This window comes from Coregonus lavaretus (assembly GCF_964263955.1).
Source record: "Coregonus lavaretus genome assembly, chromosome: 6".
Taxonomy (NCBI): domain Eukaryota; kingdom Metazoa; phylum Chordata; class Actinopteri; order Salmoniformes; family Salmonidae; genus Coregonus; species Coregonus lavaretus.
This window is the reverse complement of record NC_139993.1, coordinates 27735052-27762987: the sequence shown is the minus strand read 5'-3', so window position 1 is coordinate 27762987 and position 27936 is coordinate 27735052. Positions and strand designations below refer to the sequence as shown.

Below are 27936 nucleotides of genomic sequence, written 5' to 3'. Positions count from 1 at the left end.
TCAAAAAGCTAAGGAGATCTTGACATGCACAAGCCTGATTGACATTGTGCAACAAGTTAGCTGACTTTGTACTAAAAGCTGGCATTCAGAAGAATCATACTTTTGTACTTTCAGTGTGCTACTAGCTATTGTAGCCAACATGGGTAAAGTTAGTGCAGTGGGCTTCACATAGGTGCATGTTGTTATTTTAGGCATGAGAGAGAAAGGGAGAAAGTGGAAATGAAAGATTGTTGATTAGCAGAGCAGAGAGGGAGAGGTTCTGCATGGTCAGGGGACACACCTCCTCTGGACTCCAGGGACACATGATGAGCATCTCTTTGTGGGTGTGTGTCCGTCCGTTAGTCTATCCGTCTGTCTCTCTGTCCGCCTGTCTTTACAGTGCATCAACACCAGGCTTTGTCCCAACCCCAGCACCAGCCAAATTAGCAGGCCCCTTTTCACTCAGCCCTGCCCCCTCATTAACAGCCTCCCTGCCCCTCTCGCTCTCTCTCGCTCTCTCTCTCTCACATACACATAGACACACACACACACACCTCAGGGGAGTAGGCAGGCTGTGATGTGTGGCCAGATAGCAGCCCTGAGAGCCAGTAGCAGTGGTTCTCCCCACTGTCCCGTTACCGGCTGAGAACCAGCCCTCTGCTCTGTTCTCTGGGGCCAGCACAACTCCCCTATGGCCCATCCCATCCAGCCCACCATCAACCACACACAGAGGGAGGGAGGAGGCCGTTAATTGATTTCTCTCCAGCCCTGTCTGTCTAGTTATCTCCAGCCATAAAGATATTTTATTATGTTATCTGTCTGTAACACTTGTCTTTGTTGGGAGGGTCCTTTGGAGATCTATCCTGGTTTGCGCCCCAAATGGAGCCCTAGTCCATTTACTGTATAGTGCACTAATCTGGTCAAAAGTAGAGCACTATGTTGGGAATAGGGTGTCATTTGGGATGCAGATCCGGTTTGCCGCCTGACTACTCTCTTCCCCTTGTGTTCTTATGGGAAACTGGGAGAAGGATTCTAAGAGTTAATTAAAAAGGGACAAGACCCGTTACACTGCAGTGTGCCTTTGCTGAGTTGAATAGTCTTGATTGAATCCATTATTTTCATGGATTATTTCATTATTTCAATGAAGGAAACTCACTCTCATACTCAATATGATGTAATAATATGAATGTGAAATTACATTTTATCTATGGATGGATAATTAATGTACACCAGAGTGTTTCTTGTTGATGTTCATATGTTGAAAGTCTCATTCTGAGTCTTAACCCGACAAAAAGCAGTACATAATTGGTAGATACTGTAAGTGTTGAACAGATCTATAATTTATATTGTTGGATCTCTGTTGACAAGTGTGTGTGTGTGTGTGTGTGTGTGTGTGTGTGTGTGTGTGTGTGTGTGTTTGAGTGGTTACCATGCTTGAAAGTATTCACTCCCCTTTTTTCACATAGCAGCATAACACACTTCACACTTTCATTTTATAAACCTGTCAAATACAGTATATATAGAGCTGTGTTTACCTTCCCTGGCATTTCACAGAGGGACACATTCCAGTTCTCCACTCCAAATTAAGTCAGGCTAATGTTGTGTTCACAATTGCTGTAAATACACTGCTGATGTAATACCTTTATTACTTTCTTTACGGACGGTTCCCAGGACACAGATTAAACCTAGTCCTGGACCAAAAATGTATCTCAATGGAAAATCTCCATTGAAAGTGCATTTAAGTACAGGACCAGTTTTAATCTGGGTCCTTAGTGTGCAGTATGAGGTGAATGTAGTCCTACTTAATGAAGAAGCTAACAAAGATACTTTTTATGAATGAGTATACTGAGTGTACAAAACATTATGAACACCTTCCTAATATTGAGTTGCACCCCTTTTTGTCGGGGCATGGACTACAAGGTGTCAAACGTTCCACAGGGATGCTGGCCCATGTTGACTCCAATGCTTCCCACAGTTGTGTCAAGTTGGCTGGATGTCCTTTGGGTGGTGGACCATTCTTGATACACACGGGAAACTGTTGAGCGTAAAACGTAGCATAGACTGAGGTGGGAACTGGTGATGTGCCACCCCTTCATTCCCTATGGGACCAGTAACCTAACCTCACGGTCTCCGCTGATGGCTTTTTAATTGGCTGTGATCCTTATCCATCATCAGCTTCATCTCTCCACTCATAATAGAGTTGTAATCATGACATACTGCTCCCCAGTGCCCCCTCAAATAGCTTCTAGCTCCACTCTATCTCAATCTTATTAGTGGATAATAACAATAGTGGTCAATTCATATGGGGGGAACATGGAGGTTACATTGGACCCATTGCATCTCATCTGAAGAGGCATCTCGCCAGATCGATTGTGGCGTATGTCTGTGAATTCATTATTTAATGATGATGGTTGATGGTCATATTTAGGGATGGGAATTTGAAAATCTGGGAACTGTGCTAAAAATTGGTTGAAATTCCCATTGTTAATGGACAGTTACAGGGGCTGGGGTCAATTTCAAAAATACCCCCTAAATTCCCTTAATGAAGTTTCATCCTCATTCTATTTATCTCTATTTGAATCAAATTTGAAATAAATAAAACAAATTGAATTATTGGGCTTAGATTGTACCTGCCATAGCAATATCAACATGTTTTTGTTTACAAACTTCTGCTTATGCAGACATAGTCTACCTCTTATTAAAAAACTGGAAGCATCTACTGGTGAGGGGAGTTTACTACTTGTACAGTGTACTGTATTACTGTCATTTTCATAGACCCACATCTCTAATTGATGATTAAGAAATATTACATAGAAATTTGAATACACAATGAGCATAACAGTACAATTATTGTTGTTTTTTATCCCTATTTTTATTTTGTGGTATATACAATTCTGAGATATAACATTGCATATATTTATAGATGTCTCCATAACAACAAAGGTTATTTCTTACTAAATATCACATAAAAAATAATAACCCTTTTTTTGTTTAATACATCAAAGACTTAAAGGTACCATTTCTGGTTACTCAATAGTCTGCTGAAATAGCAGGCGTACATAATGTCTAATACAGTAGTAAAACACTTACTTGATTAATGTTATCAATAAAATAAAAAATTATAAACTCAATGTACCATGGTCACAATGAAAGAAACAGTACAAAAATGTCAAGTTTCATTGTTCAATACAAATGTACAAGTCTGTTTTTATGTACACTTGTACCTCTTACATTGCAAGATACAGAGATATTATAATGTTATTTTGCAGTTCTATTATTGGACAGGAATCATGCCCTCGTGTGTATGTGTCTGTCTGTCTCTGTGTCTCTCTCTCTCTCTCTCTCTCTCTGTGTCTCTATGTCGTGCGCATGTCATACTAATATGCCATCCATATTATGCCATCCAAAAATGGCAACAATTTGACCTCAATTCAATTTTGTATGGTAAATATTGTAACCATGTGGTTTATGTGAATATCACATTAACAAATACACTTTTAAACAGTTTGTTCTTCTCCCAACATAAACATTGACAGCAACACAGAGATCTCCCACTGTTTGTTTTTTTACCGATTATCGGTTATTATCAGTTATCTCACTGCAACACTATGTGTATGGGGATAAACTGTGTTATCCAACCACTTATGAGGTGATGTTCAAGAAAAACATTACTGGAATTCAGGTCGCAATACTATTATTTGATAACTCCAAACTTGAGTTACTAACATAACAAAAAATGGACATTAGAGGGCTCTGAGATGAAAACAAATCACTTAAATTTAGTACAGTCCGTAGTACTGTTTAAATCTCGTTTAAAGAGTCAAGCAGTGTACCTAAACAAATTTTGATCTCAGGCAAGAAAAGGTACCATTATGAGATTCATACCTTTTTTGGAAATTCCCTTAATTGTTTTTCAATATTATGTTCTGAGTTCCATTTTAGGTCTGTCATGACTTCCAATCCATCACCTGCTTACAACAGCAGTTGGGACAAAGCCTTATGTTCCACCAGCGAACATACCCACCTCTGGAAAAGCCAACAACAGACAGGGCCATTGAGGGAAACAGGAATTAGAGAAAGATCAAATCTGTACACAACACGAAATGTATCGCCATCGGAACCATCCTATTGACGCCCATTCACTCCTGGTTGGTAAAAAATTGCCAACCTCCTGCGTCTCACATTGTCTCTTTTCTTCTCCCCATAGAGAAAACGTAGAGTCATCTGTGGTTTCGTCCATCCATGTGGAGTCCAGAGTGATGATGGAGGCCTCTGGAGGTGGGCGTTCGAGACCCCACAGACAAGTCCTGGTCCTCGGTGTAGCTGTCGGGACTACCGTCCCCGTCCAGGAGACTCCCGCAACTGGAGTTGCTGGATGACAGCATCCCCTGGAGGAGCTCTTCCCGGACCAGGCTCTCCTCTCGGCCCTCGTGGGCCCGCGCCCCCACAACGCCAACGCCATCGCTGGCCTCCAACACACCTTCCTGGTCGTCCAGGAGCTTGGACAGGAAGTTGATGTACTTCATGGCCAATCGGAGGATCTCGTTCTTGGAGAGCTTCTTGTCGGGCGGGTGGGTGGGGATGAGCTGGCGAAGCTCGGCGAAGGCACCATTCACATTCTGCTGGCGCCAGCGCTCACGACTGTTGGTGAAAATTCGCCGCACGATTTTGGGCTGCGAGCCTGAGAGGGAGAGGAGGAGAGGGTGTTACATAGGTATTCTGATCATGTCTGATTATACACTGTATGCATACACCAGCAGATGTGTTAGAGTTGAGCTGGAACAAAAGCCTGCACTGCGGCCCTCCAGGACCTGACAGTGGCATACCGCAGTTTTGCGGGCCCCCCGCAAGCCCTGAACAATGACTTGTTATGAACCTGTTTATATGCTCTCTGGGGAAGGGGGGGAGGGACCTCCAGGGGGCCCCCAACCCCTCATAGCCACCAACTAAAATGTTACACAGTGTTTCTCTGTGTAAAGCAAACAATATACATTTGATTTCAGTCTTTTTCAGGAAATGACTCAACAATAGTGAGTCTTGAAGTAGTGCCTTAGCAACTCTACAAGTGGCCATACTAGCTGTCCTACTGATGCAGCTTTTCTCTTTAAAATGGCTAGTGTCCAGAACTCCCTTCACTCCTCTAACCCGGATAGATTGATGCTATATATACCAGTCCATTTTGCCAGAAATAGTGAAAAACCAAAGTTATATATATATATATATATATCGTTTTTAAGTTTTAAAAAATATTATATGATCTTACCATTACCATCGTTGATTTCAATCTCATAAGGCGCAGGTCGACGTTTGATCCGATGGCTGGGGTACATGCCATACTGTTCCATCTCGCCACCATAGCCACTGCAGGAAGATAGTGTGAATTAGTCAAATTACAAATTCCTTCTACAAATATATAGGCCTATATCCACTGGGCACAGACGTCAGTTCAACATCTAGTTTTGATTTATATTTGGTTGAGTTGTCAACTAACGTGAATTCAACGTGAAATCAACAAAAAATGTCACCATGTCATTGGATTTAGGTAAAAAGTTGGGTGAAAAATATTACATTTTGCAAATCCAATGAGTTTTCCACGTTGATTCACCGTAATTTTTGGTTGAAATTATGTGGAAACAATGTTGATTCAACCAGTTTTTGTCCAGTGGGTATTTTAGGCTATATGTCGACTATTTTATTCTGGTGATTCTGTTGAATTAAATGATGACAGTTAGGCCTAATGTAGACAAAATTAAAGACATGATGGAAGACGCACTTTTATTGTAATACTAATAGGCCTAATAATAATATGATTAATAATGAAAACAAACTCTGAAAATTGAAATAGGGATGCACATTTCAGTCCTAAACATAGAATAGGCTACATCAATCAAAAGATGACAGATAAACAGTGCTTGCACTGACGCATGCCGCAAACTTTTCCAAAAAATTTCACATAATTATGACATAAATACATTTCCAAATGAATAGCTTGCCTTACCTGTTCATGGTGGCGAGCGGTTGAGCAAAGTTACTGTACAGCATCGCTCGTGCAGGGAGCGGGAACCCAGGTTGGCTCAACTGCACCATTCGAGTTTCGCTCAATAAGGGGTCCCGGGGAGGCGGTGGCAGGGGAATCGGCGGTCTACACAGCTCGGTTGTCTGTACCCTGTGATTGCCGTCTGCCGTCAGCTCGCTAGCTTTTATATCCACGAGCCCTCCTCTTCTGGCCAATTCGATAACAGGCACTTCCTTTTTTTGCTCGCTGTGGTACGCCGTTTCCTTGGTAACGGCATTAAAGAGGGTAGTCCTGTTGCAGTGCTCCCCTGGGACATGCTTCCTCTCAGCTGAGTCCGCTGACGCCGCCGTCGTGTTTTCCTGTGTCTCACCACCAGCTTCGCCCCCCTCCCTACTTACACGACCTGCTATGGAAGTAGTCAGGCTGTCATGATGTGGAGACTTGCATTCCTTGCCCATAGGACTGAGCTGCCCAAGTTCTGGTTTCAGTTTTTCCAACATTTCTGCGGTTATTGGATAGATTAGACCGTGCGTAAAAATGTCTCAAATTGTAAAAGTGCATTTGCTTAATGCTATCCACGGATGACTCCGCATCGAAACCTTCCCTCTCATCCGCCGATATTAATCCATGATGTCACCTGTAAAAAGAAAGCTTTTATGCTTTTTATGTATGAATCTAAAAAGAAAAATCTAGCGAATAAAATATCAAAATGCAGACTGCGCGCGACACTGGAATGGCCCAGAGCTCTAAAATGGTAGGCCTACAGTCAATCCCGCACGCGACGAGTCATCAACCAATTTAGCAGGCAGACCTGTGTATTCTGCACGGTGCTCTCTCTGCACCTATGAGTGTGGGTGCATATACTGTCAATGTTTATAACTCTACGAACGCGCTGTTGCACTATTGCTTCCCTTGTCAATAAGGCTTTTATTCCAATGAACTGTTTGGACTGCACTCTTGCGGTCCATCACATCGGAAAGTCATATCACTTCATGGCTAATACTTTAGAGGATATTATCAGAGCCAATGCCTTGGTTTGTGATGTGATTTTTAAAAACAATTGTTGACCTATTTGTTTGCCTATTGGTTAACCAGGCTGCTGTTAATTGCCATGGCGGATATCAGTTCAGATAACGCACAGGCTTCAACAGAGAGGGGTCCTAATCATTTCCCAACATTATTGCTTCTGTCCAACGAACGTCGTGCGGTCAAACTGAAGCGTTATCTCTGCGTGGAAATCAATACAATTGATTGCCTTTCACTGTATCATTATCGTTATATACCATACTCATATTTATATCATTGCAATGATAACCTCTGTCACTCGAGGGCCTGTTTTTCCAATTGATTTAATAATTCTTCGTTCATTGATTTGTCTTTTTCATTTGGTTTTTATTAGATTATTTCTGTTCTTAGCCTACTTTGTTGCGTGAGCATAACTTAGTTTCAAAATAATTCGTTCCTTGCTCCTCAGTAAAGTTATTTCGTCCTGTGAAAAAATAACTGGTGTCGTTTTTTCACCACCACTAAGGGAATATTGTTTTGGCTATAGCTTGTAGCGCGCGTAAAATGTAATGGAATAGAGTGCGTTTTGCGTAGTTTAGGCCTATTTTAGGTTATTATTTATTAGCCTACTGTGGCTTTGAAAGCTTGAACCTTAATTGATCCACAGAATGTTATGCATCGCCAACCTTTTCATTCTATAAAATGTGTAGGTACACTAGGCCATCACACATTTGTACAAAAATAGAGTGGTAGGCTACATAATTTTCTGTTTCACAATAGCCTATGAAGATATAATAGCCTAACGCATAACTAATTTATATTTAAAATAGATTTGTTGTTCATTATTGCAGATTAAAATTATCACCCACAAATTATTCGTAGCCTATCGGCTAGCATTCCCTGCGTATTTAGGCTATTTTGTTCGATTAAATGAAAGCGTCGATAGACTGAGGACATTTTACTAAAAGGAACAAATATATGAATATATCGAATCTTTATACATTTTTCGTGTTCAATCCCATTTATTGGTAGATAAAACGAATGCTAATTCGATAGGCTAACTCATGTATTTGACTTAACCGAGAAAACAAATGTCAACCCGAAATAGGAACGACCAATGATAATCAATTTTCCAATTATCTATTTCCATTACCGAAAACATATCCACAAATCGACAACAACATATATGACTTGATAAGGCCTATTTGGGTGTGTTGTCCTTACCATAGCCAGAGTGTTGTTGATAGAGGAGCCTATGTGTGGAGCCATTTTGTCGAGGGTCATCCATGTCTAATGTTTTAGATTCACTGAAGTGCTGCGTGGAAGCTGGAAGTGAGGTCTATATAATTCCACATCACGCCCAGTGCGCCACTTAGTATGGGGAGCGAGCGGAACACAGGCGCAATGTGGTGAGGAGAGATAAGGGCGCGCAGTTGCGGCCACTCCATATTCGATAATCCCCTAAACCCATTATTTATTAAATGATTCATTATTATTTGGCTTTTTATCTTGGGGCAAGCGCGAGGAAAAACTATTGCCTTATATTGTGAATGGATATGCACTGACATAGGCCTGGAGATTTTAAGGGATAAAAGTCGATGTTTAATACAGCAGGTGCATGCCTTGTAAAATGCTCCAAGTTTACATTTTAGTCATTTAGCAGACGTTCTTATCCAGAGCGACTTACAGTTAGTGAGTGCATACATAATTTTTTTTATATACTGGCCCCCCGTGGGAATCGAACCCTCAACCCTAGCGTTGCAAACGCCATGCTCTGACAACTGAGCTACATCCCTGCCGGCCATTCCCTCCCCTACCCTGGGCCAATTGTGCGCTGCCCCATGGGTCTCCCGGTCGCGGCCGGCTACGACAGAGCTTGGATTCGAACCAGGATCTCTATGTGGCACAGCTAGCACTGCATGCCTTAGACCACTGCGCCACTCGGGAGTCGAGTGTTCAAGAGCAATGGAGTCGAGATTTCAAGAGCAATGGAGCGTATTTAAATCATATCATTACATCATTACATTTTAGTCATTTAGCAGACGCTCTTATCCAGAGCGACTTACAGGAGCAATTAGGGTTAAGTGCCTTGCTCAAGGGCACATTTACGTCATTTAGCAGACGCTCTAGTCCAGAGCGACTCACAAATTGGTGCATTCACCCTATAGCCAGTGGGAAAACCACTTCACAAAATATTTTTTTGGGGGGGGGGGGGGTAGAAGGATTACTTTATCAGTTTGGATGTTGACTTGAGAAAAATACCATTAGGTATGTGTGGTTGTTTTGACTAATATTTTAACCTTTTATGAAGGAGAATAAATAAACAGCGTATTCTCAAGTTGTGATGAATGCATTTGAATCAATGAATGCGACATGTAACATTAATATAATTGGGCTACTGAATGTATTTCTGATAGTTTTATCTTGTGCAACAATGATAATTAAGTAGGCTAATGCTTTGTAATTTGGGTCAAACTCATATGTTAATGCATTTGACAACACTCAGAACACAATTATCTCCAGTTTCTTGGACCATTCAGATAGGCGTATTCAATATTCACACGAGAGAGGTTTGCATGAAAAACCAAACAACAGTGGACGCCAATATCAATTGAAACAGCACAGCCTACACCGGGTATAGTCGACATCACTGTTATGATTATCATTATTAGCCTGATTAGCTGCATGGCTATACAATGAAAGTCCTATAGCCTAAATTAAATAAACATAAACCCACATACGAGAAAAATAGGTAAATCCGCTAAATTATCAGAATCCTTTCATCCTCTCTTTGCTTTGTTCTTTTTGCATTGGATTGGATCGATCGCGGAGGGATGCCTTGAGGTACTATTAGGTGTAAAGCTTAAAGGACCACCTTGCAGACAGAGATAAGACGGCCTGCAGGTTCATCCGTCAGAGATGCAACGTTTGGTGCTATTTTAGGTCTACATGTCTCCTTTGTCCTTTAGGCCTACCAGTTTCGATCCCATATTTCAAAGTATGTGGTTCTCAAAGACATGCCACAATTAAATCAATAATCATTTATCATTAGACCAAGGGACCAAAACACACATCTAAATGGCTAAATATATCCTATATGTGTGAGAACATTTGGAATATTTTTTTTCTAGCAGATTGGCTAATTAGCCTATGTCAGATATTCATAAGATTACTGACATTTAGGCCTGATGGTGGGAAAGGTGGAAAAAAGAGAACTGTTGAAATATTTCCTTTTGTCATTAATGTTCTTTGTCAACGCAGCTCGCTCTGTCACGATAGATATGGTCATTGCTCACGACCAACATCCTGTCAGTGAAGTCCAGCGACGACCATCGAGATCCTTACTAGAGGGGTTATGTCATAAACCCCCGAAGTTCCAGAATGGAGTGAAAATTGCAGCCATATTGGTCAGGGAGAAATCCAAACCAGTCTAATTGGAATGAAGGGCAGTAGAGGCATAATCCTGATTTTACTTATGCAGGAAAATAAAACAAAGGCATGTGATGTATCAGAAATTGTGTAATATAATTATTGTCAACCTAAAATATTGTCATAATGATAAATACAGTTTATACGAGTTGTATACATTTTTAAAAAATAAATAGCCTCTAAATATATGTAAACAGACCATACATTTAATATTTTTTATTTGAGAGCTGAGACTGCTATTATATGATCAAATATCAGAGCATACTTGTTGCATTTACAACTTGTCAAAGTCCTATGAACTACTAATTTCAGCCAGTGTATGCCTGTGGATTGACATCATTGTTTGAATGGAATGTTGTCAGTTAATTAGAAACATTGATGGAATAACTATTCTAAAACAGGCTGGCTAGCTAGCTACAAACATAGATACATTCTTCAAATTCATTATTTTACGCAATATCTTATCACAGCACTGGCAAACCATGGTTTACCAACTCTCTGACCAAAATGGCTGACATTTATCCCATCATAAGAAGGCTCATGGCCATTCTAGTAATCTAATTCCTAATTATATGGGGGCCACCTCCAGGCTAGGTTTTGAACCTTTTTTATATGTATATTTGTAATATACTAAAGACATACATGTAAAATGCATTTGTGGTGAATTTCTTCAAAGAAAATGTTATCTAGAATAGAAAATGTACAACATATCAACAATTCACTATGGGCAAGTCTGGAGAATATATATATATATATATATATATATATATATATATATATATATATATATATATAAAAATTATAAGGATAACCACACGAAATTAGGTGAATGTAGATGCTTCTGAAGTAGAGAAAAATTAGTTGGCGTGTGGGAAATTGAATTTAAAGACAAGTACACTTAATTTAGACTACCAAAAGCCTATTTAGACCCAATCCCCATCCTTTCAAAGTAAGTTACTAAATAGACCAGTTTGTAACATTCTCTATGAAATGGGCTTTTAAATGATATGTAATTTAATGTAGTGAGCTTTAAAATTATTGATGTACAGTACCAGTCAAAAGTTTGGACACACCTACTCATTCCAGGGTTTTTCTTTATTTTTACTATTTTCTACATTGTAGAATAATAGTGAAGACATCAAAACTATGAAATAACACATATGGAATCATGTAGTAACCAAAAAAGTGTTAAACAAATCAAAATATATTTGAGATTTGAGATTCTTCAAATAGCCACCCTTTGCCTTGATGACAGCTTTGCACGCTCTTCACATTCTCTCAACCAGTTTCACCTGGAATGCTTTTCCAACAGTCTTGAAGGAGTTCCCACATATGCTGAGCACTTGTTGGCTGCTTTTCCTTCACTCTGCCATCTGACTCATCCCAAACCATCTCAATTGGGTTGAGGTCAGGGTATAGTGGATGCCAGGTCATCTGATGCAGCACTCCATCACTCTCCTTCTTGGTAAAATAGCCCGGAGGTGTGTTGGGTCATTGTCCTGTTGAAAAACAAATGATAGACCCACTACACTAAAGAGAACTACACATACAGAGATAATCCGTTCACCCACACCGCGTCTCACAAAGACACGGTGGTTGGAACCAATAATCTCCAATTTGGACTCCAGACCAAAGGACAAATTTCCACTGGTCTAATGTCCATTGCTTGTGTTTCTTGGCCCAAGCAGGTCTCTTCTTATTATTGGTGTCCTTTAGTAGTGGTTTCTTTGCAGCAATTCGACCATGAAGGCCTGATTCACACAGTCCCCTCTGAACAGTTGATGTTGAGATGTGTCTGTGACTTGAACTCTGTGAAGCATTTATTTGGGCTGCAATTTCTGAGGCTGGTAACTCTAATGAACTTATCCTCTGCAGCAGAGGTAACTCTGGGTCTTCTATTCCTGTGGCGGTCCTCATGAGAGCCAGTTTTTATCATAGCGCTTGATGGTTTTTATGACTGCACTTGAAGAAACGTTCAAAGACTGACCTTCATGTCTTAAAGTAATGATGGACAGTCGTTTCTCTTTGCTTATTTGAGCTGTTCTTGCCATAATATGGACTTGGTGTTTTACCAAATAGGGTATATTCTGTATACAACACAACTGATTGGCTCAAACGCATTAAGAAGGAAAGAAATTCCACAAATTAACTTTTAAGAAGACACACCTATTAATTGAAATGTATTCCAGGTGACTACCTCATGAAACTGGTTGAGAGAATGTGCAAAGCTGTCATTTACATCTCAAATATAAAATATATTTTGATTTGTTTAACACTTTTTTGGTTACTACATGATTCCATATTCTTTGTGAAAATACTAATATTAATGGGCCTAAATACCAACAAATCTCAAAATTGATTAGTAGATGCAAAAAGGTCATTTTAGCCTGTGGTGCCTGGCCTTAAAGGGGAACTGCACCCGCTGATTTGGCCTCGTTTTTTGGCTTGCTTCACAAGAAATGCTGGTGGCCATGACAAATGTCAAACGTGAGTTGCCTTGGGGATGTGGTTTGATGTGGGTGTTTCTTAATTTATGAAGATATTCTAAACTAAGTGTTTTGATACCCTTCAAATGTATCCTGAACAAAAATATAAACACAACATATAAAGTGCTGGTCCCATGTTTCATAAATTGAATAAAAAAATCCCAGAAATTTTACATACATACAAAAAGCTTATTTCTCTCAATTGTTTTGCACAAATTTGTTTACATCCCTGTTAGTGAGCATTTTATCCTTTGTCAAGATAATCCATCCACCTGACAGATGGGGCATATCAAGAAGCAGAATAAACAGCATGATCACCTTGTGCTGGGGACAATAAATGTGCAGTTTTGTCACACAGCACAATGCCACAGATGTTTCAAGTTTTGAGGGAGGATGCAATTGGCATGCTGACTGCAGGAATGTCCACCAGAGCTGTTGTCAGAGAATTGAATGTTAATTTCTCTACCAACCGGCCTCACAACCGCAGACCACGTGTAACCACGCCAGCCCAGGACCTCCACATCCGGCTTCTTCACCTGCAAGATCGTCAGAGGGTGGTTGCTGGGGGTTGCTGAGGAATATTTCTGTCTGTAATAAATCCCTTTTGTGGGGAAAAACTCATTCTGATTGGCTGGGCCTGGCTCGCCAGTGGGCCGGCCTGGCTCCCAAGTGGGTGGGCCTATGCCCTCCCAGGTCTCACTCATGGCTGCGCCCCTGCCCAGTCATGAATTTATTTAAACTGACTGATTTCCATATATATATATATATATATACATTTACTGAACAAAATATAAAATTAACATGCAACAATTTCAAATATTTTGCTGAGTTACAGTTTATATAAGGGAATCAGTCAAATGAAATAAATAAATTAGGCCCTAATCTATGGATTTCACATGACTGGGCAGGGGCGCAGCCACTTGGGACCCAGACCCACCCACTGGGGAGCCAGGCCCAGCCAATTAGAATGAGTTTCTCCCCACAAAAGGGCTTTATTACAGACAGAAATACTCCTCAGCAACCCCCTCAGATGATCCCGCAGGTGAAGAAGCCGAATGTGGAGGTCCTGGGCTGGCATGCGAATTGAAATAGAATGGTAAACGCAGCGATCTGGCTGGTTCCACCAGGCTAGGTTATGAAGGTCAATTGGGACAAAACTCAAAACTGTTTTGACCTTTGACCAGGTCAAATGTCACCAACCTGATTCACCAACCTGATTCATTTATAGGAATGTTTACAGCGAGGACATGTCTGCGTGATGCTGAGGGTCCCCTTGCTGGTCTTCTCTATGTTGCATGTTCAGCTGCAAACTGGACAACTGCAGCAGGCAATCTTTATAAACATTGTACTTCCTCATCTTATGAGGTGGTGTTGACTGGGAGGGCCTGTGACAGGGTGATACAGTAGACAGCCAAGTGGTAAAGTGCATTTTGTCATAAAGAAAGGACAAAGCCTTCTGAAAATGCACTTCACAACCAAAATGAAACCCAGTACTTGTATCTGCTTGGCTGGGCAATTAACCTACTCGTTTATTAAACCGGGTACTTTTTTAATATAACTTTTTACATAACACACATTACCGTTGTTGATGAAGCCGTTTGTGTCATCAGGGCAGTAACTCGGGTCAAGCTAATTCCACAGCCACAAAGTCATAAACCCCTCCTATTTCTACAATTTCTCTTCTTAAAATGTGATTTTAAACCCAACCGCAACCCTAACCACACTACTTAAATTATGCCTAACCTTAAATGATGACCAAAAAAACTAATTTTGGTTTTCATACATTTTTACGTATAGCCAATTTTTGCTTTGTGGCTCTGGTAACCAGTGGAAACTCTAATTCTATGCTTTACAGATGTAGACTGACTGTAGCTCCAGATTGGATTAGATTCACAGTATTATGCCGAGTTCACATGCTAGTTGGAACTAGGAACTCGGAAATATCCGACTTGCTGATTTGTTGAACGCGGCAACCAGTTAGAAAGTCGGAAATTTCAGAGTTCCGACTAGCACGTGAACGCTGCATTTGTCAGACTCAGACATGAGTTAGCTACCACCATAGCTGCATCCATTATTTAGTTTTGCCCTAGACAATACAGAATACACTTGTATGAGCTACGAACTAACTTGCAAATCTGACTTGTAGGCTAACGTTAGCTAGCCTGCCTCGCTAGCATTATCCAATGATAATTAAGCAATAAAGCCCGAGGGGGTGTGGTATATGTCAAATATACCACGACGCAAAGCGGAGTGCCTGGATACAGCCCTTAGCCGTGGTATATTGGCCATATAACACAAACCCCCAAGGTGCCTTATTGCTATTATACACTGGTTGCCAACATAATTAGAGCAGTAAAAATACATGTTTTGTCATACATCTGATATACCACGGCTGTCAGCCAATCAGCATTCAGGGCTCGAACCACCCAGTTTATAATATTACATAACCAGCCCAGGGCTCTTATGCTGACCTTTTTTACAAGGAGCACGTGTGCGCCTAAGTTGAAAAATGTAGGTGCACAATAAAAAATATTTGAGGTATTATTAAAGCTAGAATCCATAATTTTTCTAGGCGCACTGGTGCTCCTAAATTAACATTCCATGTCGCACAGCAGAATATTTAGGTACATATAAGAGTAAAATGGTTGCACTGTAGATCCCTGCAGCAGTATCTAGACCAGGGGTGTCAAACGTACTGCCCGCGGGCCGGATCAGGCCCGCAAACGGGTTTAATCCGGCCCGCGAGATGATTTTGAAGAAATATATATATATATTTTTTTTAAGTATAAAAATGCGCTGCAATTTTTCTATAAAATAAACTGCTGTTCCAATTGCGTCCACTGGATGGCGCAATAGCAATTGTGTTAAGCAAGCAAACTGTTTATACCGGGGCAGAGCAAGTAGGTCAAGCACGTGCAGCCAATGAGCTACTTTGTTTTGCCCGCGATATTTATTATGGCTTCTACTTTTAACATTATGTGCTTTGGCACCCTCATTGCCCCAATATGTCTCTGTCAAAAAAGAGAAAAGTGGACGCAGAGTGCAGAGTGTTCCAAGAAAAATGGTCATCCTATTTAATCACGGAATTGAATGGGAAAGCTGTATGTTTGGTGTGTTCAGAGCATGTTGCAGTGCTGAAAGAATATAACCTTTGTCGCCACTATGTGAGTCTTCATGCCGACAAATATGACAACTTTCAAGGACAGCGGAGATGAGAGAAGGTGAATGAACTGTTGGCGGGTCTGAAGAAACAGCAGTCTGTGTTTACTCACAGCCGAGACATCAGTGACGCTGCAGTGAAAGCTAGCTACCTCATTGCTAATGAAATCGCAGTGGCTTCAAAACCATTTAGTGAGGGTGAATTTGTAAAAACATGCATGATGAAGGCAGCGGAGATTGTGTGCCCTGAAAAGCGGCAGGCTTTTGCAAATATCAGCCTGACAAGAAACACAGTTGCAGACAGGATTTCCGATCTTTCAGTGGATTTGGACAGCCAGTTGAAGCAAAAAGTAAAGTCATTTATTGCGTTTTCGGTTGCAATTGATGAAAGCACGGACATTACAGATGTTGCACAACTGGCCATTTTTTCATCCGCGGAGTTGATGACACATTGACCGTCACCGAGGAGTTTGTGGAGTTGGTGCCGATGACAGATACAACGACAGCAGCTGATATTTTTACCGCACTGGTCGGAGTGGACTGGTCCCGCGCTGTCAACCTGGCTACAGATGGTGCGCCCTCAATGATCGGGAAAAAAGCAGGCGTTGTGACAAAGTTCAGAGAGAAAGTGCAATCTGCAAATGGAGGACGTGATTTTTTGACTTTTCACTGTATTTTGCACCAGGAGGCTTTGTGTTGCAAGTCATTAAAGATGGATAACGTCATGAAGGTGGTCATCCAAACTGTTAATTTCATCCGATCCAGAAGCCTGAATCACCGTAAGTTTGACAGCCTTCTCAGAGAGAAAGACCACATCTATGGCCTGCCATACCACACTGAGGTAAGATGGTTAAGCCGAGGTGCTGTGCTGAGGCGTTTCTTTGATTTACGAGAAGAAATTGAACAGTTCATGGAAGAAAAGGGCAAACCAGTGTTAGAATTTCATTCCGCAGAATGGATGCCAGACCTTGCATTTATGGTGGATGTTACAGAGCACCTGAATAACTTGAACAAACAGCTGCAAGGGCGCAACAAAGTTGTCACGCAGTATTATGACAGCATACGTTCTTTCAAGTTGAAGCTGTCATTGTGGGAGACGCAACTTGCCGGTGGTGATGCAGCTCACTTCCCCTGTCTGAAAAATGTGTGCGCGACCCAACATGTGGCAGACATGAAGCGGTTCAAAGTTAAAATAACTGGACTGTTACGGGAGTTTGAGCAACGCTTTCAGATTTATGTTTATATGTTTTTATGTTGATGTGCTATTGTTTTTAATTTATTTTATTTTATTTGTATATTTAACCTATTCTTGACTCTGTGGTTCTTGCACTTGTTTGGGGAACAGGATTTCATTATTTTTATCTACATTTCTGCCTGAGAAATGACACCCTGATATAGTTCTGTGATCTGTGAAACAGTTCTGTTAATCACTGAGGCATTGTGTGTTTGTGTGTTCTTTTTCTTTAGAATTTTCAAATAAACTTGACGTGTTTTATGATTAATAGTGATGTTGTGCTTGTACTATTTTGGACACACTGTCCTCAGGCTCCAGCTTTATGTTGTATGTTGATCGTATTAAAACAAAGAAAACAATCTGAAGTTGTTGTTTTTAAGTTATATATACCATGATTTTTCCGGTCCGGCCCACTTGGGAATAGATTTTCCTCCATGTGGCCCCTGAGCTAAAATGAGTTTGACACCCCTGATCTAGACTATACACAATAAACGTGTATGAGCTACGACCTAACTAAGTTATAATGACCTAGCTAGCCTGCCTCGTTTTATCAAAATACTCTTGTCAAAGACTCCAGCCACCCTAATCATAGACTGTTCTCTCTGCTACCGCACGGCAAGCGGTACGGGAGCGCCATGTCTAGGTCCAAAAGGCTTCTTAACAGCTTCTACCCCCCAAGCCATAAGACTCCTGAACAGCTAATCAAATGGCTACCCGGGCATGCAAACCATAGAACTTTGGCTGTGGAGGCTTGTCAGTCTGTCGTCCATTGAACACGTTGGGGGTGATGAGCCCCATTCAATGAAGGGAAGTGAAGTGGGCAGAGGGGGGATTTGTACATGGAGCTTGGAAAAAGGGGGCATGATTTGTTGACATAATTGTAATCCAAACCCAACATTAATTTACTCATTGTGACGCACTGATGTTCCAAACTGTCTTTTAGACAAGACTTACTTTATGACCAAAATTATCCTATTTACACTTTGTAGTCAATTTTGAAACAAGAAAGAATGTTTCTGACTCATATTGGTCTCCCGAGTGGCGCAGCAGTCTAAGGCACTGCATCTCAGTGCTTGAGGCGTCACTACAGACCCCCTGGTTCGATTCCAGGCTGTATCACAACCGGCCTTGATTGGGAGTCCCATAGGGCGGCGCACAATTGGCCCAGCGTCGTCCGGGTTTGGCCGGTGTAGGCCATCATTGTAAATAAGAATTTGTTCTCAACTGACTTGCCTAGTTAAATAAATAAAAATAAATAAAAAATATCCATGCAACATAGGGCTTTTCAAAGGGATTAGTTGATTTTTAGGGGCAGTAGCTCTTTAACTCACATAAGGCTGTCAAACATGTCCATTCACCATCCAGTTGTCCATGTTTCATAAGCCAATCATGTATAGCTTCTCCTTCTTTGAAAAAAGTACACAGCCAAATCCAGACAGTGCACGATCGAGACAGAACTTAAGCTAGCCAGCCAACCTACTCCAATTTTTTCCTGGCCTGTCAGCTTTAAAAAAAAAACGGAATTATACTGCAATGGTGATATTAACAACTTGTTTCCCAACAGTATAATTAAATAGCAACCGCTAACTTGTAGTTAAGTTATCAATAGTTGCTGATTTGCTTAGCCACACAGATAGAACACACATCTTTCGCTTAGCAGCTGCCTGGCAAGCTAGCTAGCTAGATAGCATGTTAACGGTACAGTAACATTACAGTGACTCTAGCATTCATTTTCATAGGTATTATAACTGTCAAAGTTGGTGAGATCTAAGATATCATGCAATCTGCTAACGTTACCAAGGTTAAGTTATTGCCCATTGTATTAAATGCTATTCAGCTAGCTAAGTTTGTTAGCTATCTAGCTAACGTTTGCTAGCTATGTAAACACCTTACAGTATGGTCATGCATTTAATTTGGTAACATTCACTTTCAATGGAGGCAGCTATCAGAGTTAGTGTCAACTGATTTTCTTTTGACTAGGTAGCTAGCTATTATTATGCCAGCTAATGATAATGCGTTGATATCCAGTAGAAAAACGTCTGTCTTGTAATGAACATGTCTAGCCATAGCTTATGGTACCTACAGTATATAGCCTAAGTTAATACCTATGTGTTTGTTTATTCATTGTAATTGTTCTTGTGATAGAGTGATACATTTATCCTGTTGGTTTCAGATGTCTCATAAGAGAGTGGATGTCCCGCTTGTGGACATTTGCCACCACGGGTTTGGCGTGCGGATGCGGACAATAGGCCGCTCCGAGGCAGAAGGGGTGGTATGACCGAGATATTGGCAAAACATGCATAGGCCTATGACATTTCAACTTTGTGTTCATCTAGAAAACAAACAGTATTACTAGAAATACCTGTCATTAAATGTATTTCTTTACTACTAATGAACAGCAACTTTATTATAATATTTGGCCATCAAATTGTCATTGCATATTCTAACAAAGAGAGTATATGCAGTGTCAAAGTCCCAAGCTGTGATCTTGTCAACCAATCACAACAGTTTAAGGCAAGTTCCAGAGAGAGCCAGAGTGCATCACCCCTTGACTCCCGGTTTCTGGTGTGGGGGATGGTTAGTGGGGTGAGTTGTTTGATAGTTCTGTGAGATGGTGAAGTCACCAGCAGGGGGACTTCCTAAGACAGGCTTCCTTATGTATTGTTACAGATAGAGAATTGACCAATGCAGGTCCATGGACAACTCTGCTCCGGGGGCTTCACAGATGTCTGTGGATTTCATCCCCTGGAGGTACAATTAATGAAGCTTACAGGCAAAAACAACATGTACTCTCTTTTCTGATTTACTGAAATTAGATACCATACTGTAGTGTTGTCTGTATTTTACCCCCTATACTTTAAGCAGGTCTCTACCAGTGGACCTGCTGGGCCATCACCTACAACTCCGCCAGCGTCTGTGTTAGCGGTTCAGACTCCTCCATTGAGGATTGCATTGAGCTTGTTGTCAATCGTAAATATTACATTTTTTGTCACATTATTTTTCCTCAACTACTATGGCTCTGCTGCCATGATAGAACACTGATTCAGACACAGGAGGTTGGTGGCATCTTAATTGGGTAATTCATGGCAATTGTGTAAAGTACTTAAGTAAAAATACTTTAAAGTAGTACTTAAGTAGTTTTTTTTGGTATCTGTACTTTACTTTACTATTTATAGTTTTGCCAACTTTTACTTTTACTTCACTACATTCCTAAAGAAAATAATGTACTTTTTACTCCATACATTTTTCCCTGACACCCAAAAGTACTTGTTGAATTGTCAAATTCACACACTTATCAAGAGAACATCCCTGGTCATCCCTACTGCCTCTGATCTGGCAGACTCACTAATCACAAATGCTTTGTTTGTAAATTATGTCTGAGTGTTGGAGTGTGCCCCTGGCTATCCGTAAATAAATAAAACAAACTAAAAAATTGAGCTGTCTGCTTTGCTTAATATAAGGAATTTGAAATTATTTATACTTTTACTTTTGATACTTAAGTATATTTAAAACCAAATACTTTTAGACTTTTAGTCAAGTAGTATTTTACTGGGTGACTTTCACTTTTACTTGAGTCATTTTCTATTAAGGTATCTTTTACTTTTACTCAAGTATGACAATTGAGTACTTTTTCCACCACTGGGTAATGACTGGAGTGGAATCAGTGGAATGGTATTACATTTACATCATTTAGCAGACGCTTTTATCCAGAGCGACTTACAAATTGGTGCATTCAACTTATGATAGCAAGTGGGACAACCACTTTTTTTAATTATTTGTTTGTGGGGGAGGGAGGGGGGGGGGGGGGGGTAGAAGGATTGCTTTTATACTATTCCAGGTATTCCTTAAAGAGGTAGGGTTTCAAGTGTCTCCGGAAGGTGGTCAGTGACTCCGCTGTCCTGGCATCGTGGGGGAGCTTGTTCCACCATTGGGGTGCCAGAGCAGCAAATAGCTTTGACTGGGCTGAGCGGGAACTGTGCTTCCGTAGAGGTAGGGGAGCTAGCAGGCCAGAGGTGGATGAACGTAGTGCCCTCGTTTGGGTGTAGGGTCTGATCAGAGCCTGAAGGTAAGGAGGTGCCGTTCCCCTCACAGCTCCGTAGGCAAGCACCATGGTCTTGTAGTAGATGCGAGCCTCAACTGGAAGCCAGTGGAGTGTGCGGAGGAGCGGGGTGACATGAGAGAACTTGGATAAGTTGTAGGGGTTTAATGGCACAGGCAGGGAGCCCAGCCAACAGCGAGTTGCAGTAATCCAGACGGGAGATTACAAGTGTCTGGATTAGGACCTGTGCCGCTTTCTTTGTAAGGTAGGGTCGTACTCTGCGAATGTTGTAGAGCATGAACCTACAGGATCGGGTCACCGCTTTGATGTTAGCAGAGAACGACAGGGTGTTGTCCAGGGTCACGCCAAGGCTCTTTGTACTCTGGAAGGAGGACACAATGGAGTTGTCAACCGTGATGGCGAGATCATGGAGCGGGCAGTCCTTCCCAGGGAGGAAGAGCAGCTCCGTCTTGCCGAGGTTCAGCTTGAGGTGGTGATCCGACATCCACACTGATATGTCTGCCAGACATGCAGAGATGTGATTCGCCACCTGGTTATCAGAAGGGGGAAAGGAGAAAATGAATTGTGTGTCTCTGCGTAGCAATGATAGGAGAGACCATGTGAGGATATGACAGAGCCAAGTGACTTGGTGTATAGAGAGAATAGGAGAGGGCCTAGAACTGAGCCCTGGGGGACACCAGTGGTGAGAGCATGTGGTGCGGAGACAGATTCACGCCACGCCACCTGGTAGGAGCGACCTGTCAGGTAGGAAGCAATCCAAGAGTGAGCAACGCCGGAGATACCCAACTCGGAGAGGGTGGAGAGGAGGATCTTTGGAAGAAAGCATCTGCTAAATGGCATATATTATAATTGATATATTAGCGTCTGCCCTGGGATTGTAAGGTTGTGAGTTTGATCTCCGGATGAGTCATACCAAAGACTGTAAAAATGGGACCCAATGCGTCTCTGCTTGGCACTGCGATAGACTAGCTTCCTGTCCAGGGGGTGTACTTGTACATCAAGCTGCCTTACGCTACAGAAACAGGAGATCTGCTCCTATGAGCCATTCTGGCTCTTACAAGGCTTGTGCAAGGCTAATTACTACAAGGCTACTGAACTAGCTCACTTGATTCACCTATTCAAGGGCTTGATGTTTGATTGACAAGTTGAATTAGTTGTGCTAGTTGTGAAATAGTTAAAATAGGCTACATGGACTGTCTGGGGTTCCACGAGAAGGTTTGAAACCCCCTGACCTAGGCTACATGGATGTGAATTCTTATGTTATGCTTTAACATCCTCTGCTGGTAATTTGCTGTCATCACAAGAAAATATCTATACTGCTTTCACATAGGATTTATGGATATTTTTCCTTAATTTTTTGGGGGGCCAAACAGGCCCATTTTTAACACATGCTTGCCTGCACATGCCTTTTATTGTACCTCCCATGTGATGAGTGGTACTAGTGGTGTGCAGATGTGGGTGGGCGTCTATTTTAATAAACCTATTGAATATACACCATCAAAAAGAAATCCATTATTAATTCATTTAGGCAGGTCCTAAGAAACACAAGATTAATAAAATGTATATTCAAAACAATAGAATGGAATATTTTGAGTTTAATTATGTTACTTCCAAATGAATTAAATTGTCAATAATTTTGTTCATTAAACAGACACACCTACCCCGATCACAGTCAACACACATATTTTGTAGTAACAATATAATGGAATATAACAGAATAAAAGACAAATAATATTTCCCCAACACAATTCGTGTCACGGGAAAGTGTGGAACCGCTGTCATAAAAAAGTTATATTTTGAAACAGAGCCCAAGCCCATGCTTTTTTAAAATCCATGTTTAATCTCTTTCCTAACCTCACTCCACTTTGTTAGGGAGCAGGTGTAGGGTCATACATTGAGGGTATCTTCATGATGATACCGCAAAAAAATTATAGCAATCCTATTTTTAAAAGCATGTGAGTCTCGTGTTCATATTTCACAACTTGCTCGTGCGTTTGGAGTTGCCTATACGCGATCAAGCAAAATAATAGGCCTACACTTGATTTGGGCTACATTATTGCATGCTAAATGTTTCTGATCAGTGGTTGCAACCTGGTTTTAGAGCATTTCGTATTATTATACACGTAAATCTGAGATGCTCCATTTAGTATGATATGTTACATTTGGTATGGTTACATAAGACAGATGGTTATTTAAGGCAAAAACGAAAGGAGGGTGGTTGGTCAGGGTGGGCGTATAACGCGAACATCGAGCAACCCAAAGGTTGCGAGTTCGAATCTTATCCACTGACAACTTTAGTATTTTAGCTAATTAGCAATTTTAACTACTTACTACTTTTTAGCTACTTTGCAACTACTTAGCATGTTAGCTAACCCTTCCCCTAACCTTAACCCTTCACCCTTCACCTAACCCTAACCTTAACCCTTTAATCTACCTCCTAAACTTAATCCTAACACCTAGCCTAGCTATCATTAGGCTACCTTTCCCCGATGCCACACACACACACACTTTTAAAGAGTGGAATAGTGCCCCTGTTTTAAAGACTTGCATTTCTAGACCAAGTTCATATGTTGGCCACAGTTTTTATCTCTCTCTTTCCTACTCCTAGTTTGTCTCTCTCCCCTCTCTAAACTCAGCACCAAAGACTGGACACAAACATCTCCAAAAGCCTAATGACAGCCATAAGAGGCATCTCTTCATCCCTTATCATCGCTTATGTCCAACCACCCTGAGCTCGCCCAGAGGCTAAGCAGTGCTGGCCTTGGTTAGTAGGCTATTTGGTTAGACGGCTTGGTATATCAGGGCACATATTCATAAAGTAGAGGAGTGCTGATCCAGAACCAGTTTTGCCTTTTAGATCATAAAGAATAATATTACATGGGGAGGGGCAGGGGGACCTGAACCTGGGTCAGCATTCTGAGACACTTTATGAATATGGGCCCTGATGCTGTAAACCCCTCAAACTCAACTCTGGATCTCGAAGCCAGTGCCACTGCATTTTTTCATTGTTCCCCTCTAATCAGGGACTGATTTAGACCAGGGGCACCAGATGTGTGCAATTAATTATCAGGTAGAACAAAAAACCAGCAGGCTCAGGACCTCGTAGGGAAAGGGTACCCCTTCTAAACCTTTATTTTATTTTATTTGTTCTCTCTTTCCCCAGCAGAGGGCAGTGGAACCCTAGCTGAAGCTCTGAAACAGAAAAAGTGCTGCACACCCTTATGAAAAAGTCCCAATGGCAGTGCCAAAGTGGTACTGCTCCTATGGGGAGCCTATCCCCCAACACCACTTGGTCTACTCTACATCCCCATATTTGAAGATGTAATTAGGAATTTGTCCTCTTCTGTATCTGTCCTAATATCCACTGTAGTACACATACTGTAAAAATGTTTCAGATCAATAATAACTTCATTTGAAAAGCGCTTTTGATACATTGTACTCATACATTACACAGATTATTTTAACCCTAGTTAAAATACCAATAGTGGGATTAACAACAGAATAAAATAAAAAAAACAAGACAAAATGACAGAATATGTTTACAATTATAAAAAGTTATGGAAATAAAAGATTAAAAGGAAAATTCAAAATGTATTGAAAAAGCAAAAAGGAACATTTACAATTGATCATGGTTGGATGGAAGTCTGCTCACTCTATGGTGCTCTGAGCCAGACTAGTACATTGATCCCCTTGAGTGAACATTAGCCACTCTAATCTGTTGTGAATCTATGGTGCTTTGGCGACGGCAAAGTTTCTGCAGAATAACCTTCAAGTGATTTCTGAACTTAATCCCAACAAATACGTAGAAGACAGGGTTGAGACAGCAGTGGGAGAAAGCAATGAGTCGGCACACGTAGAACCCATAGTCAAGCCTCGTGCTGACCTCACAATCATTGAAAGGTGCTACAGAGTAGTCAGTCAACAACCTCAGGAATATCACCACATTGTAAGGCGCCCAGCCAAGAAAAAATACTGCCACTATACTGAAGATCAGGTTCACGGTTCGATTCCTCATATGTGACCTTGACTTGAAGATTGCCCCCAATATTCTTACATAGCAGAAACCCATCACTGCAAAAGCAGCCAAGAAGAAGATGTTCTGTTGGTGGCTGCTCACTTTCTTCCACAGTGGAACGCTGTATTCACAATGCAAATGGTTGTCTCCTTCATGGGGATTCTCTTGGACAGAGCTGAAAATCAAAGCAGGGATGGCCACCCCAAAACTGATCGCCCAGATGATGAGAGAGATGGTGACCCCGTAGCAGCCCCTCTGGGAGCCGTGGTCGGACAGAGGATGCACCACAGCCAGGTAACGGTGGATCGTCATGATGGTCAGGAACAAAACGCTGCTGTAGAAGCCTGCGTAGAAGACAAAGGTGACGGTCTTGCAGAGGAACCAGCCAAAGGTCCAGCCCCAGATGTGGTAGGCGGCCCAGAAGGGCAGGCCAAAGGTGAACAACAGGTCAGATAGGGCCAAATTGAGAATGAAGATGTTGGTGAGAGACTTGAGGTTCTCGTACTTGGCCAGGATGACCAGGACCAGGATGTTGCCTGAAAGACTCAGGGTGGTCACCACAGAGAAGAAGGCAGGGGTGGCGATGGAGCCAAACTTGACGACACCGTCCTTGTTACAGACCTCGTCATTATAATCGTAATCATAGGAGAAGTTTGTTTCGTAATCTCCCATGGTGAGGTTGGAAGCTGGAAAAGTAAAATGTGCAAATTATAATTATCAATGACATCTTCATGCACAGTTATTAAAGTAGGGACAGGCAACTCAAATCTCAAAATGACTTAACATTACACCTACAACAACAATTACAGAAATGTAAAAAAGGCATACAAAAATGAATGAGGAAGAAGTCGTGGAAACACCTGAAACTGCAACAATTAAAATGTAACAACAGTTTTTTGGTTTTGCTCTATATCTTGGTTTGGCTAAAACTCTAGAGTCAAATTTGAAGGATTAGACTCACTAAATTATTGACAAAATCAAACTTACCTGTTGTGTCTGTAATTCCAGTTTAGTGTGATGGCCTCAAGGTCCTTGGTACACAATGATACAAGGACTGTTGAGTTGTGATGTAGCTCAGGTAAAAAAAAGCATCAGGTTTCTATTCCTCCTACAGCTTGTTCTGGTGTAACCTTGAAAAAAAGTGACATAAATTAACCAGAACCACACAGACCAAATGTACAGCCATATACACTGCTCAAAATAAATAAAGGGAACACTTAAACAACACAATGTAACTCCAAGTCAATGACACTTCTGTAAAATCAAACTGTCCACTTAGGAAGCAACACTGATTGACACAACATGCTGTTGTGCAAATGGAATAGACAACAGGTGGAAATTATAGGCAATTAGCAAGACACCCCCAATAAAGAAGTGGTTCTGCAGGTGGTGACCACAGACCACTTCTCAGTTTCTATGCTTCCTGGCTGATGTTTTGGTCACTTTTGAATGCTGGCGGTGCTTTCACTCTAGTGGTAGCATGAGACGGAGTCTACAACCCACACAAGTGGCTCAGGTAGTGCAGCTCATCCAGGATGGCAAATCAATGCGAGCTGTGGAAAGAAGGTTTGCTGTGTCTGTCAGCGTAGTGTCCAGAGCATGGAGGCGCTACCAGGAGACCAGTACATCAGGAGACGTGGAGGAGGCCGTAGGAGGGCAACAACCCAGCAGCAGGACCACTACCTCTGCCTTTGTGCAAGGGGGAGCAGGAGGAGCACTGCCAGAGCACTGCAAAATGACCTCCAGCAGGGCACAAATGTGCATGTGTCTGCTCAAACGGTCAGAAACAGACTCCATGAGGGTGGTATGAGGGCCCGACATCCACAGGTGGGGGTTGTGCTTACAGCCCAACACCGTGCAGGATGTGCTCTTCACAGATGAAAGCAGGTTCACACTGAGCACATGTGACAGAGTCTGGAGACGCCGTGGAGAACGTTCTGCTGCCTGCAATATCCTCCAGCATGACCGGTTTGGCGGTGGGTCAGTCATGGTGTGGGGTGGCATTTCTTTGGGGGGCCGCACAGCCCTCCATGTGCTCGCCAGAGGTAGCCTGACTGCCATTAGGTACCGAGATGAGATCCTCAGACCCCTTGTGAGACAATATGCTGGTGTGGTTGGCCCTGGGTTCCTCCTAATGCAAGACAATGCTAGACCTCATGTGGCTGGAGTGTGTCAGCAGTTCCTGCAAGAGGAAGGCATTGATGCTATGGACTGGCCCGCCCGTTCCCCAGACCTGAATCCAATTGAGCACATCTGGGACATCATGTCTCGCTCCATCCACCAACGCAACGTTGCACCACAGACTGTCCAGGAGTTGGCGGATGCTTTAGTCCAGGTCTGGGAGGAGATCCCTCAGGAGACCATCCGCCACCTCATCAGGAGCATGCCCAGGCGTTGTAGGGAGGTCATACAGGCACGTGGAGGCCACACACACTACTGAGCCTAATTTTGACTTGTTTTAAGGACATTACATCAAAGTTGGATCAGCCTGTAGTGTGGTTTTCCACTTTAATTTTGAGGGTGACTCCAAATCCAGACCTCCCTGGGTTGATA

At 41.8% G+C, this 27936-nt stretch overlaps 2 protein-coding genes across 2 annotated transcripts; both read right to left on the bottom strand.

Annotated features, from left to right (window-relative positions):
* Nucleotides 1-2849: 2849 nt before the first annotated feature.
* LOC311130452 (T-cell acute lymphocytic leukemia protein 1 homolog) lies at nt 2850-8348 on the bottom strand. Its single transcript, XM_084163178.1, has 4 exons — nt 8225-8348; nt 5978-6632; nt 5243-5340; nt 2850-4660 (listed from the first exon to the last, which is right to left on the bottom strand). The coding sequence occupies exons 2-4, from the start codon at nt 6493-6495 to the stop codon at nt 4200-4202; spliced, it is 1077 nt and encodes a 358-aa protein (XP_084019304.1). The 5' UTR covers nt 6496-6632; nt 8225-8348; the 3' UTR covers nt 2850-4199.
* A 15417-nt stretch (nt 8349-23765) lies between these two features.
* Nucleotides 23766-26889, bottom strand: LOC311130305 (chemokine XC receptor 1-like). Its single transcript, XM_084163036.1, has 2 exons — nt 26371-26889; nt 23766-26069 (listed from the first exon to the last, which is right to left on the bottom strand). The coding sequence occupies exon 2, from the start codon at nt 26053-26055 to the stop codon at nt 25042-25044; it is 1014 nt and encodes a 337-aa protein (XP_084019162.1). The 5' UTR covers nt 26056-26069; nt 26371-26889; the 3' UTR covers nt 23766-25041.
* Nucleotides 26890-27936: the final 1047 nt, after the last annotated feature.